At 32.8% G+C, this 15,798-nt stretch overlaps 1 protein-coding gene across 4 annotated transcripts in view; it reads left to right on the plus strand.

The window, feature by feature from the left end:
- The window catches only part of rho-4 (rhomboid-4), a 29,928-nt gene extending 16,751 nt beyond the window's left edge, over window positions 1–13,177 (plus strand). For 2 of the 4 annotated variants that reach the window (XM_089708668.1, XM_089708671.1), the window contains 4 exons: window positions 9,692–9,932; window positions 10,410–10,623; window positions 11,496–11,646; window positions 12,004–13,177. In XM_089708668.1, coding sequence (XP_089564794.1) covers window positions 9,692–9,932; window positions 10,410–10,623; window positions 11,496–11,646; window positions 12,004–12,149 — 752 coding nt within the window. In that variant the 3' untranslated portion in view covers window positions 12,150–13,177. The remainder of the gene's footprint in view (window positions 1–9,691; window positions 9,933–10,409; window positions 10,624–11,495; window positions 11,647–12,003) is intronic. The other 2 variants (XM_089708670.1, XM_089708672.1) reach the window with 1 other exon arrangement.
- The last annotated feature ends 2,621 nt before the right edge of the window (window positions 13,178–15,798 follow it).

Here is a 15,798-nt window from a genome sequence, read left to right on the forward strand (position 1 = left end):
TTAAAGGTTATTCCATCTTTTTTAATATTCGACATGTTTGAATTGCTTCTGCAAGACTTGACAGTGCAAAACGGCATTTTTAGCGGAGCACTCGCAGTCGCAGACGTCCTTTCAATGTTTTACGAATACGCAGAGTGTTTGTAATCGATTACGCAAGTAGTTTTTATGAAAGCATAAGATTTTTCGATTCGAATAATCTTATACCTCGGCAAAAGGGGAAACGCCTGCGAGTGTTATCCATTACTTAATGATCTAAGGCGCAAATAGATAACTTTGACAAAAGAAATTAATACATAAAATATTCGTTAATTGGTACAAATTGAAGAACGTATCATTATAAACTATATATTTATATCGACTTCCTCCTGGACATTTATTTCTAAACCATTCGAAGCTAGAACTTATAATAAAGTAAATATAAGTTATGGTTGGATTATGTCCAAATCAATACTATACTATTCGTTTTAGTTTTCTCGAATAATTGATCGTTACGAAAATCTAGCTCTATGACAGTTTAACCTTTTGGTACTTTAATATGTATATAGGTAGTTAAATCGACATACATTATGATTTACTCAAATTATTTCTACAAAATAAGACCAAGTAAAAATAACCTTTAGGTAAAGTTTGTATATAATCTCGTGTATATTATGAAAAACATTGAAATACCAATTTGCGTCATTACCCAACTTAGTTAAATTTATCAAACAGTACGTGACATGGGAGTAAACTGTTTAACCTCGAATGCACCTAGTGAATGACGCAAATTTTGTATAACACACACTTAGGATAGGGATGTTGATGTGCAAGTAAATAGCTTTATAGCTGGCAACACTTAACATAGATAGTATATGAGGAACTAATATACTGTGTTCCGCCGAGACGCTTTAATGATGAGTCGCGGGTATTGGTTGAAAGATGGTATGAAGTTCTTCACTGAACACATACCCTACAAATTTAAAAGTACCTAGGTAATTTTGTAGCTAGCAACACTGCATACACCCTAAAGACTGAACGTATTATTTCTTGGATGTATAATTCTAAACGGACTGCAATCTGATGCAAATTATTATCAGCATATTTTCGTTGCATGCTTTTTGCTAATGGTACTAATCGATGTACATATTATAATTATATTAAGTTGCCATCAATTGCCTGAAATAAGGTAGGTAAGCGAACGTCTCACTGACAGGTGCTGACGCCTGACAGTCAGTATTTCTTACGCTCATTCATAAACAGCTTCCAATTTTAGGGTAAATTTAATCTTTTAGAACGTAATTCATTGTAGGTATTATAATTATGAATAAATGCTTCAAATTCTCCCGTTTCTCAATTTTCTTATATAAACTCTTTCTTTAAAATCCTGCAGTGTCGCTTATTTTTAAAGGCTGCGATTGTAATCGTCTTGCACTTGCTATGCGTCCTTATGAATTTCTACTTTCATAACGCGCCTTGTCTTTTTCATAATATGAAATTGTTTACATTTATTATTATGAATCGATTGCAAAAAAACAAGTATTACACGTTATGACCGTTTACGGGACACGAAGCGTTAACTAGTGCGGTCAGTGAACTATTGATTGGGTTAATAATTTAAACAGCATTTACCACGGCTTAATGTATACTGTTTAGTTGAAAAATAGTCCTTGAGATTAGACACAATGTTTCTCATGCAATTTTACAAGAGCAGTCTTCATCTTCATTCATGTTGATAAGTTCTGGTTTATCAGCAAGCTATAGTTCTCTTTCAAAGACGATGATGATTATAGGACACTTTAGTAAAAGCTCATTCATCTTAAAGGGATCAGTATCAAAGTGGTAGCAAAGTATAAGATAAAATTGTTTAGGGATATGCTTAAATATAAACCAATAACAAAACGACAATCACCTAAAATCGGGAAAGCCCAAAAAATTTACGTCAACTTAAGGATGCTTTGGAAAATTTAAAAATAATACATTCTTAGCAAGTGTAGGAAGCGTTTGTTTAATCAATTACTAATAATGCTGAGGCTTTATTATAATTACAAAGTAAATAAATAGCGCCCAGTGACCTTGCTGGACACTTGATAAGCGCGTGTGAGTCATTTTTGTACCTGTGTAGTGATAAGAGGTTTTTTTCACTCATTAACTAGGTTAATTATTACTTTCCTAAATGGATATAGGATTTTCGATAAATTGTACATTAGTTCTGCTTTAGAAACAGACAAATAGATAACATATTAGTAACAGAGTGTATAGACTTTAGATTCGTTAATACCTAGTTTAAAATGTTCCTCCACTTATCGCTTCCAACTATTTATTATTATGAAAGGAGCTTCCCGTGGGCTACAACCAATCACCTTTCTAGATGCAAATGAACATTTAAAACTTTTAAGCATTTGACCGACCAGTTTCTAAAACCATCTTTTGCTACATAAGCAGTACCTAAGCATAATTTCAATATTTAGCGGGGGTGTCAGCTAAGCTTTCCCAAAACAAAAATGCGTCACACAACATCTTATGTCACAAACCTTGCCTATTTTCGACCCACGTATATACTATACTATATTACAAAGTTGTATAGTATATTATACCATAGAAATCTAAATAACAAGACACATAGAAGTGCTATAATGTCATAATTCGTATGAAAACCGCTGTCGCCAAAATCAACACATTCAAACCGAAAGCTAAACAGTACACACATGTAAACTATGCCTTTTATTGGACAGCTTGATTTTAGTGAAAACTAACTTATCTATTAAATTAAGCTTTTGAATATGTATCCTAACGCACGAATTGACGGTTTATTTTAGAATAACATCCCTAAGTATAATATGAGACTTTTTGCTCCAATACGAACAAACGTGATAATAAGAATGGTCGACTGTGTCATTCATTGTTATTTCGATTACTATGGTGACACTCGTAATACTTGTAAATATTCTATAATTTTAAGGAAAAACAGCATTATTTCTAAAAAAAAATATTTTCCGATGAAATATTATTCCTTTATAAGTATAATTACAACTTGTGGAAGAATTTCCGCAATGGGAATTGCTGAAACACACCATGTATACACTCATACGTCTCCAGAGCAACTGAACAGTGACGAATGCACTGGTGATGTGAAAATCACCTGAGTGGCGACAAGGTCACGCACGCTTACGACTTCTAGTGTCTTGTTATTTAGATTTCTATGATATTATACACTAGCTGTGCCACGCGGTTTCACCCGCATTGCTCCGCTCCTGTTGGTCTAAGCGTGATGATATACAGCATAGCCTTCCTCGATCAATGGGCTATCCAACACCGAAAGAATTTTTCAAATCGGGCCAGTAGTTCTTGAGATTAGCGCGTTCAAACAAACAAACAAACACTTCAGCTTTATAATATAGATTACCACTCAAACTATTGTAAGATGTGGGTATATATTCAGTCAATATTAATTCACAATTTTATTTTATTCATAGAAAGCGTATTTAGCCATCTATGCCCTAAAAGATAATTCCGAATAATATCACAAATGAGGCATTCTCCATAAAAATTGGATTCATACAATACGGATGTGATACATAAATTATTCCAGTTTATATTTCTGTTTATATATTTTATTATACATGTGCATTAATAGTTTTTAATCTTTCCGGGATATGTAACTTCCTATTATTTATTATCACTATCTGTACCCGCAAATTCGTTTTTCCGACTATTTCCAACATTAATAAATAAATAAATTAATTAATTAATATATGCTCCGTTCCTGGTTCCTTGGTCAACCATTAGGGTTGTATCAAATTTACCTAAACCATTTGTCTTACAAACTAAAGAATAAAATTCAATTTCTTTAGAAAATTAACCATAAACTATTTCTACTTTCGTCTGAAATTGAAAAGATATATGTAATCGGTATTACCTCAAGATTGTAATTAATTACTCAATTAGTTCGTCCACGTTAATCACGATTAAAATCTTTAAAATGTAGTGTTGCAAGTTTTGCAGGGATTAGGGTTGTCCATCTGCAGGTTTTTAAATTGAAAGATTTTTTCCTAAATTGTACTGCGATTTGCGAAGTGTTACTATGTTTCATTGGGAACTATTCAAAATATTAAATAATTTTTTAAGAAATAATTCTATTCCTATTTATTTTTTACGTTTTATTCCATTTATAAGTGAAATAAGTAAACAAAAAATTAAGTTTCTCTTATTAAAATAAATTTAATGTGTTACTTTTATTTGTTTTGGTGGTTTAAACTTTAAAGAATTAATACAATATATTATTTTCGCATATGACAACCCTAATGTACAAGGAATGCAAACATGTGAGTGTAACTCGTTTGTTGATTAATGCATACAATATATCCTTGTGATTGTTAGTTTATTGTTATTAATGAAAAATATTTCTATTCAAGGTCATATATAGGAATTAGGAACGTCAAAATGGAGCATTTTTTTTTCATTTTATGAATTTTTAATAGCGGCTTTTTAACTTTGATCTAGCATCAATTTACTCATTCCTACATTAAATAAGGAAACTTTCGTGAAATGATTTTATACTTTAAAAACCTTATCGAATAAGGATAATCGAAATCGTTAAATGTTTGTACACTCACAAGTACTACAAGTGTGATATTGGAGTGATAAGGGTTATATCAGTGATAGTATATAATATTTCAGTGATGTCACGCGATAAGAAGATTGAGTTGCTATAGGACGGCTGCGCCCGCGCCGCTTTAATAGGGCTGTCACTTGCAGTTTGTAATTTTTTTTAGATTAATTGATGTAATTTGTGGGTATTATAAGATAAGTCTATAATTTAGTGTTCTATGCGGATTCATAGGAACGTTTGATACGTTTTCCACTTGAAAATTTAAATTGTTTACGATTTTGCAAAAATAAATTAATATATATAATTTTTTTTATTACTTTATTAAGTTGTTGCATTTCTAAAAATGGTCATTTCTAGTAGCTTTAGGTACTTTAAATTATATCAACTTTTAAATCTAGAGAGCGTATCAAATTCGGTTTACCCATAATTATTACAAGGTCTTTAAATTTTAACGATAGGTAATAGTAGTAATAGTTTTAACGATAGATAGATAATATAACAAAGACTTGTCATTTCTTAGTTATGTTAGAAATTATTCAAAAACATTTAAAAAAGTTTGTTTCACTGCCAAGAGTTTGTATATCAGAGACAAAATACGCAACTCTGACAATAAAGTTAAAACGGTTTGGACAATTATTAATGGTGAATTGGGCAAAATCCGATCAAACGATAGTACCATAAAACTTGTCAACTCTGGTAGGGTCATTGACAAAAGTGCTGATGTTGCGCTTGCTTTTGAAGATTTCTTTAGTAGTGTCCCTGCTAGTTTAACTAAGAATTTAAATTCGTCTTCAGCGCTTGCAGAGTCTTTATTGAGGGATCACGTTGCTGAGTGTAACAAATTATTTGAATTGCGACACGTGACTGCTGATGAAATTGTTAAAACCTTTAAAACATTAAATTTAAAAAAAACCTGTGATCTCTGGGGTATGTCTGTAAATTTAGTAAATAATATCATAGAAAACATTGCCAATCAACTAGCGTTTATATTTAATCAGTGTTGCGACTGTGGTATATTCCCTGATTTACTAAAGTTTAGCAAAGTTATTCCTTTATTTAAAAGTGGTGACCAAGAAGACAGTAATAACTATAGGCCAATTTCCATATTACCAACTTTGAGCAAAGTCTTCGAGAAACTAATTTTAAACCAATTAAATAGTCATTTTGCAACAAATGGTTTACTGCACGCCAAACAGTATGGTTTCACAAAGGGGCGCTCTACAACTGATGCCGGAGTAGCTCTTTTGTCACATATATACAAAGCATGGGAAAATTCAAAGAATGCTTTGGGGATATTCTGCGACCTTTCTAAGGCTTTCGACTGTGTAGAACATTCCACTCTATTACGGAAACTAAATTTTTATGGTATCAAAGGTTTAGCTCAGGATCTCATAGCTTCATATCTTCAGAACAGGGTACAAACCGTTGTCGTTAATGGAGAGAAATCTCGCGGTGCGCCGATTAACATAGGTGTTCCGCAGGGATCTATCTTAGGACCGTTTTTGTTCTTAGTGTATATTAATGACCTACCTTATTATTTGCAGGATATGTGTGAAATAGTACTGTTTGCAGATGACACCTCATTAATTTTTAATGTGGATAGACATGACACAAATGTTGACGAAGTAAACTCTGCTCTTTTACGCATATCCAATTGGTTCAATGCTAATAATTTACTATTAAATACAAAAAAAACAAATTGTGTAGAATTTATCCTCCCAAATGTAAAAAAGGTGAAAAGGAATATTATTTTAAACGGGGAGGTATTATACCCTGTGGAATCGACTGTTTTTCTTGGTTTGACATTAGATGAGAAGCTTCAATGGGGGGCCCATGTTACCACCACCGCTGCTAAGCTCAGCTCAGCTGCATATGCAGTTAGAAGAATAAGGCATCTCACCGATGAAGAAACGGCTAGATTGGTTTACTTTAGCTACTTTCATAGCATAATGTCCTATGGAATTCTGCTATGGGGCAGGGCTGCAGATATAGAAACTATATTTATATTACAGAAAAGAGCCATACGCTCTGTATATAATTTGCGTGCTCGAGACTCACTAAGAGATCTCTTTAAGAATACTGGTATCCTTACTGTACCGTCGCAGTATATATTTAATAATATTTTATATGTACATAATAACGCTTACTTACACACAAAAGTAGGAGATAGACATTGTTATGACACAAGAAACAGAAATAAAATTGAAATGCCATTATTCCGGCTAGCTAAAGTTAAAAATTCATTTATGGGCCAAGGTATACGCTTTTACAACAGAATTCCTCATAATATTAAAGAGTTAAGTAGTTCTAAATTTAAATCTTATATAAAAAATGTACTTGTCAAGAGAGCCTATTACAGTATTAAGGAATATATGGAAGATAAAAACCCATGGAGGGTTGTCGCGTAAAAACCACAGGACAGTTCTTTGGCATATTATGATAATATAATATTATGATATTATTACATATGTAATTTGTAAAATTGTAAATCTGACATGATTAAAAAGAGCAACTATGGAGTTTCTTGCCGATTCTTCTCCGTAGATACTGCTTTCCGAATCGGTGGTAAATGTTAAAATATGTACTTAATGACGTTTCAAAAGTGCTTCTAGAAGAAGTCTAATTGAATAAATAAATGTTTGAGTTTGAGTTTGAGTTTGAGTTACCTAGCAATATTTGAACACAATTAGTCACCTGATGATCTTTCATATACGGTTAATATAAATATGTATAAAATCAAAAACGAGAAAAATATATTAAAAAGAGCAATAAAAATGGATTTATATACTGTATCATACTGAGTATCCCATAGTGAAAAGGCCTAGTGCTACAAAATTATAATTAAAAGTTAAAACTAATTTTACCGTTAAATCTATCAGAAAATACGAGACATATCATTGAATTACACTCAATGAGTAGACATGGTTTTCAATTTGCGGTAGAATTTGCGGGACATTGAAAGTGTATACAGTAGCTAAAAATAGACTTCAATATAGATCCATTGATTGTAGAGAATACACACTTATAACGTGTTTAAGAAATCAATATGCTAATTTAGATTCAGTCACAAATATTGAGTGCTGAATGTTAGTAAAAAGGCAAATATACCACGTGAATTGAAAACTATCTGAATAACCTATAGACTATAACCATATAACATACCTTTACTTTAACGCGACCTATAACTAAATAAAAATAAAATACAATAGGCTAACGCGGCCAAAAGAAAATAACTTCGAAGAGTAGGATACAAGGCTTTCCGCCACCCACATTCACTTTGCCCATTGTGAAGTAAACATGTCTTCTGAATTATAGGTCTATTTTTAATTCCAAATCTTCCATTTAAAGGTTATGGTAATATCGTCCCAATTCGTGAATCATGTTCCACTCACGCGTTTGGTCCCTGATCGTAAATGCTTTGACACTGAAATCTAAACAGGTCAAACACCTGACGTTTGAAAGCAAACAGAGGCAGTGATGTCACAGCGGTCAATTTTGGCTCATTATCCTGTTTAGATCTGAAAGTAATGGATGGCTATATTCCATAGTGTGATTCTGATAAAGACATATTAGGTGACTTTAAATTAGCGTAATGATAAAGTTGGTAGTCGTATAAGGCGCTCCGAAAACTAGCAAAAATGTGATAATAATATACGTAAAAAAGGAAAATAAAATACTTTAGGATAAAACATCCTGTAACTTCCCAGAAATTTCTAGATTACGAAACGAAGCTAAAACTCACTAGCATGAGAAGCATTTGTTTCACTGTAAATTAACATAATATGCTTCTGCTTATAATGAAACGTTAACTATAATTTCAATTAATAAAAAATGTCTCAAGAAATATATCCAAGCAATAAATGTATCTCATAACTCATTGCATTAACTTTTCCATGGCGCCAGTGGCCCTTGCAACGCACTGTCCATTCGCTAACTTAGTATCAGATACTATTGGCTGGAGATGCACGTGCCGTTTGTTGATAAACAACGCCAGAGAGAACTCAGATAGTCGATAGATCCTCTAGATACTCTTAAGTCTAGATTAAGAGGACTTTTAATTGTTCAGTCGTAGCAGGGGATGTGTCCAAGAAATATGACGTTTAGGATATGGTAGTGGGCCAATTGTGATAAAAAATGTGGTTGAGAACATGTAAGAACAGTGGCAAGCACGCTTGCAAGTGGTCCTTCAGAACGGTTCTGCGTTACGTTAAAAAAATAATTGACTATTTTGGTATGATAATTTTCATTTTTCATCTTTGTCAAATTTTAATGTCGGCGGTTTTTCAAACGCTCCACCTCATTATCTTAAAAAGTCATGACATAAACTCCATATCATTAACTGCATGTGTGGAATTGTGATGTTCACGGTCAAAGGTAAACAGGTGAAGGGATAGATCTTTCTCGTGATGCATACATAATAACATTCGCTAATAAGCTGTCATTTACTTGTCCAAGGACATCTACTATTGTAGTGTCCCCATTATCCGATTGAGGAAGGTATTACAGAGATTACGTAGCAATAGTATGCTGTGGTGCCTTCCGTATTTATCTTAACATAGTATAAGTTTTACTAACACAATTTTTTTCTCTCCTCCCCTTTCCTACTGTTTTGTTTGTTTGTGTCCTGTTACCCCTGCCCTTAAATCAATTTCTAAACAATCGTTAATGCGATCCTGATTCATTAATAATTTTTATGGTCTTTTCTATTTATGTCCATTGAAATATTGAAATTACTATTCTACTACAATTATCCTGTTATACGACAATTTGCCCTTTTCAACACGCGACCGCCTAATTGGAATAATGCGTCCTGTTATTCCGTATTGGTCACACTCATGGCGCGTGCTCTATTTATGATCTGCTGTTGCAAACTTTTTAACAATTATAAACATTTCAAATATGCCTTCCCACTATTTAACGCGGTTGTAATTTAAACCGTCTCTAATTATTTCCTACAACATGTATGTCCAATGTAACAAGTGATTACCCGCATACGTTTAACAATTTTAAAACTTAACAATACCCCATTAATTGTCTCTTCTCCTTGATTCCACCCGCTTATCCTTATCCCTTTACCTGTCCCGATTGTGTTGCGTTAACCAGTCCGAACTCGTAGCAAGGGAGTATTCACATACACAGACGGCACCTACGAAGAGGAATACAGTTGCTGGCCCCCAGCGGTGTCCATGATCATCATATCTCTTGTGGAGATCGTCCTGTTTTGCTATGACGCTGCGCAGGGCAAGACGGCGGCGACTGGGCCGATCGCGAAACTGTTTCTCTACAACCCGAGGAAGAGGCATGAAGCGTGGAGATTCTTGACGTATATGCTGGTGCATGTTAAGTGAGTATCTAAAGTCCATATAGTAATAGTAAATTGTAATGAATCGTAGTTTTCATTTATGTACTTACAGGAATCTATGAATGTATATCAATGAAAATAATAAGGTTCACATATTGCATATAGTTTCGTACAGAATTTATTGTACAAATAACGTTCTCATGTGTTAATAATTCTTTAATAACAATAAGGAATTCCGCTTGCCTAATCAATGCTACTAGTTATGGTCAGTTATTGCCAGCATTAAAATAATATCTATAAACTTACATTTCAAACATGTTTGCAAAATTCCTCTCTCTCTATTTTCCGATCGATCAAACCTACACACGGCTTCTAAAAATAAATCCACATTCCACATAATCCTAGGCCATCAAATAGCTACCAATCAAATGGGATCTCAATCATTAAGCAATAGAGTATTATCGGTGCTATTTAGTATTTATTTCTACCCTCGTATAATATATGCCTTTTTTATTCCAGCGTAGTACATCTTCTAGTCAACCTATTGGTGCAGCTATTTCTCGGGGTACCACTAGAGATGGTGCATAAATGGTGGCGCGTGGTTCTCGTATACCTCGCGGGGGTGGCGGCGGGATCGCTAGCAACTAGCTTGGCTGACCCTAAAGTGTTCCTTGCTGGTGCTTCTGGAGGAGTTTATGCCTTGATTACGGCGCATATAGCTACTATTATTATGGTTAGTTCCATTTTCGGCACGGCGAATTTACAGGAATGGCCTACAGGATTCGTATTTGGGAGTTTAGGGTTTTCTTAATACATATCGATATAGCTGAAGGTCCGTCATTGAAAGGAAATGCTAAATTTCCGAGCATATTCCATACGAAGTGTATTTTCCGTTGTTAATAACCTTGATGGTAAAACAATAAGTGCTGAAACTATTTGACGACCATCGTTCTGAATGGACTTTGTTTGCATTGCACTGAAAATAACAAGCTCGTAAATAAATTAGTTAATGACAACTGTACATACAATGGGCTCTTCTAATATAGTACATAATAGCATTAAAATAAATCTTATACATAAAAATGAATCGCAAAATGTGTTGGTAAGCGCATAACTCGAGAACGGCTGAACCGATTTCGATAATTCTTTTATTATTATATTCCTTGAAGTACGAGGATGGTTTTTATGTAGAGAAAACGTAAATATGTACCACGGGCGAAGCCGGGGCGGACCGCTAGTAAATTATGAAAATAATACGTATGCTGTAAGTACTTGTACAAATTCAAATAATAACATGTTTTTTGGTTCATACAACAAATAGTTTGCTTCTCCGGCTTGGCTACATTGGCTATTCTAAAAACATAGCATACATTCTAAATATTATAAAGCAAACGTGTTATTAATATTCTCCTGTGCACTGCAACATATTAGCGGGTTAACATGATTTTATCTAAAATAAACTTAGACTACTCGAGCACCACAAAATTCCTTACTTCATATTTGTAACTTTGGCAAATATGGATATCTTCCTGTCTTCCTAAATAATAATTTTAAAATGTGCACATCACCAGCAATTGCATCTACAACTATTCTCGAACATTCCAGAACTGGTCAGAAATGGAGTTCGCTATAATCCAACTACTCGTGTTCGTGTTACTAGCGGCTGTGGATGTTGGAACAGCTGTATACGATAGGTATTGGAAACACACGCAGCAGAATATTGGATATGTGGCGCATTTGGGTGGGGCTGTTGCTGGTGAGAATTTTCTAGAATATTTGTTGAGAAATGGAATAGTGGATTATTTGCCACTTCATTTTGAGTAGAAAAAAATCGACTATTCTATGTATATGGTTTGAAAGTAAAATGTCTAAATAATAACAAAAAAAAATTCAATTTACAATTCAATGTATTTAGCTAACTAACTTAAGTTTGACAAAAAGGTAGATCTGAATAAGTATAAATAAATAAAAAAAATAATTCTTTTTTCAGCAAATTCGAGATTCTTAATAGTGAGTAATATATGGTTAAGTGACGCATCATTCAGAGGTCACTCAAAACGAAATTCTAAGCCATATTTTGGATATTTCATCAAAAATAACTATTATATTCCAGGTCTACTCGTCGGTATCGGTGTACTCCGCAATCTTGAGAAGCGAAAATGGGAGAAGCGGTTATGGTGGGCGGCGGTTGTCCTCTATTTCTCACTTATGATAGCTGGAGTCCTCGCTAACATCTTCTGGGAGTCACATTTCCTATAAAATGATCTCGTTCACTTGGTTCTAAGGAAATATTCGTTTTGACAGCGTCAGTGTTGACAGTTACCGGGAGTTTTTGCATGTTGGCAGCGTGCTTTTTATGTAGCGTAGTGTTGGTACTATGATAGCGAAATTTTGAGATTTTTTTTCACATTCCATCTGATTCTGGGTTTTCGAAAAATGAACGTACGATAGAAAAGCATAGTTGTAGGTATAGCATGCCGTCTCACTTGCACTTGACAGCCCAACGATTGCTATCTCGCTCCTATTTCTTATGTAATCGAATGGCAGCTTCCGCAGGTTTATTATAGTTTTGTTATTATTTTAGTTAAAGTGAGGTTTTTCACTAGATTTTTCTTCTGAGCTACATAGCATAGAAATAAAAAAAATATGTAGGAACGAGTAATATAGATTCAAAGTTCCCATAAATAGTGAAAATTAGGTTTTTTTTCATGACTGTCAATATGACATTTAAGCAATCCGCCATTTTTTTTCAGTAAAAATTTGAACAATGTCCTTACAAATAGTCGTTCTAAAACGCCTTGGCACTTGGCAGCTAGAAAACTTTTTTTCAACGTAAATATATTAAAATTGTACCTTACGAAACGTGTTTGTAACTATTGACATTGTTTAATTATTATTAACGTCTATTGATAAAAGACTGCAAAATAATGAGCTCTTTACAGTATTGTGATTTTAATATACTATCGCACAATTACTATCTTATAAACTTTAAATTATTAAGAACAATTTCTTGTATACTATTAACTATACAAGTATACATTAATGTCAATGTCCCTAAGTGCCTATTTTTTGTAATATATTTATTTATTTTTTGTACGTCTGCGTGTAAGAGTGTTTTGCTCAAGTGTATTATAGCTTTTTAATATAAGTATTATTAGTGTAATTATATTTTAATGTGACTTCAAATAGTTGAGTTTTGCCAATTATCAGATATTATATTGTATGTGGTTTTTGTTTCTTGTTTTTGTAATAATTCACAATATAAGACGAAAAGCCAAAAAAAAATGTTGTGTGGTTTTATGAAACCACGGTAAAAGTGAAACTGTTCGAACGGTTCTGAACACTGCTTTGTGTAGCGCATGTCGCGTGACGGTCGTATGTATCGTACGTATCGCGGCTGCCGAGTAGGTATCTACTCGGCAGCCGCGATACGTACGCGACATGCGCTACACAGACCAAAAAGTTTGAGACGATATAATAAAAGTTTCACTTTAAAAAATGAACAAAAAATACGCGCTTTTTATAGCAGAAACCAATCACATTGGAAAATAAATGTTTAAAAGTAAATAAAAACACATCTAATAGGTATAATTAAAGATTGAACACTAATTTGAAGTCACATAAACAAAATAAAATATACAGTATTCATAATATTATAAAACGTATTGGGGCCTAAGTGTCGGAATATGTAATGGACGCACAAATTTTTGTATTAAATGTCTTTTCGACGATATTTTAGGTGCTTTGGTTAATGCGTGAGCGTTATAATAATACCGGGTTCGATTCTTACTCATGTAAAATATATGCAAATATCTACAGGGCAGTGAATAATAAAATGCATAATATTATGCTCCTTGTTCGATAAGGACAGTTAATTTCCAGAATTCGTTTTTCTAATAGTATTAGTATATATCACCCGTCCGTTCTTTTATAAGTTTTTCTATGATAATGCCAGTCCTGTGATAAAAAAGGACAGATAAAAATCAAAATCAATATTTGTCTTTACCAACAATTGACGCTTGAATACTAAAAACAGTATAAGATTTCACAATTAACGTATAAAGGTATTCAAGCGGAAAATTCTTGTATAGTATTACAAAATTAAAGAAACATGCACAAAAAAATTTCACTGAATGTATTTCAAACATTTTCCGGGCGAATAATAAACGATTGGGTAAATGTTGCATGTGCCTTGAATTTAGACATATTTTTGTATGAATATTTAAATGAATTCTCGTGTTTTAATGATAAATCGGTTAAAATTAACATGTAACATACCGACCACGCCAATTAATAGGAAATACCTAGGTTTTTAGTGACTATATAGATTATAGACTTTAGTTATTTTTTAAGACTGGCAACTCACATGTGCACATGAAAAATAAATTACATTTTCAAAAATAGAATATCACGCACATATTTTCATGCAACGCCATATTTATTTTATAATAAGATACTCATTAAGAATTGAACCGTAATGTCTAAGATATAGACTTCAAATCGCATCAGTGCCCATGTGAGATATTGGTCTATAAATCCCACGATTTACCAAATACGAAAGTACCTTACATAAGATTTTAACACGTTTAAGTTTTAAAGTGTCTCGTTAACTAACGATTGGATTTTCATGAAATTCAGAAAACTTTAATCAATAATATTATTTGTAAGCCTTAAAATATTTTAAAATTCCAACGTTTTTATTCGCTGATTAGCCTGTTGGTAACTTGACACTTAATTTTATTAAAATTACAATTAATAGTTATATTCCCGCAGTGGTAGATAGAAAGTCAACACACACACACACACACACAAATTTGTAAATGATTGGCTTGTTACAATTTGTACCACGTTCAATTTCTGTAAATTCGTCACTAGAAAAATAATATATTATGGCTTATAACTACCACTATTATGTCTTATATTGCCTATGGTCTGTGTTCAATTAACTTTTATATTGTAGTGTAGACAAGTCTTTCAGGCTTACAGTAATGTTTCCATGTATAATTTTGTTGAAGTTGTTATGTAAAATATTTATGTGTTGCTAGGTTAAGCTCCTTGTATGTGAAATACTAAATATGCACAATTATTTATGTTGTGATGTCATAAGTTGAGTCGAAATATATGCCATTTAATTTTTAGAATGTGTTTTCTTTCCTTATCATACCAAATACAATTGTATTTAAATATTCTCTTTACAAAGTATTTTCTAGTGTTTGATTTTACGCGAGTATTATACATTTAGAAATTTAAGATTGAAGAAACGGATTTTAAACGTGATGCGAAATGTGCGAAACGTCGGGAAAATAATATAATGCAATCATTGCGTTTAAAATCTTTAATTTCTAAACGTATAATACTATTTACAATTAAAAATATGCTACACGTCTCTTGGTCTCGCATAGTTTGAAACGCGATAACAATTTCCTGTATCTCCACCTTTTTAGTATTGAGTTACTATGTACTATGCTTTTTAGCGTATTTTTAGCCTAATCTAACAATTATTAACAAACGTACATGCACTAAAATCTAACATACCCCTGTTTGCTTGATTTCATCAGGAGTAATTAAAAAAAAAGGAATATAATATCCACTGTTGTTACAAAATTAAAACTGATTATTTGTTTAATATAGTCTATTTCGACGACTACGGTCAATTCATGTCATAAAGTGCGTGAGAAAAAGTAAATGGTTAAATAAATGATTACAAGAAATTATCGAAATATACAAAAAAGAAACTATTTGAGCGTCGATGAAGAATGACACGCATAAAATATCTTAACCACTTAACAGATATTAAAAATCACACTTTATTTTTTCGTCTATAAACTGTTATTGTCTAAATGCTCTAAGATTTGTTAAATGCTCTAAGATTTCTACAGAAACGATAAACAACGCAACCAAAAAATAA

This window comes from Colias philodice, chromosome 21 (genome assembly GCF_061535455.1).
Source record: "Colias philodice isolate Cphi_HAF_F1 chromosome 21, ilColPhil1 Martin Lab GWU primary, whole genome shotgun sequence".
NCBI classification, from domain to species: Eukaryota; Metazoa; Arthropoda; class Insecta; order Lepidoptera; family Pieridae; genus Colias; species Colias philodice.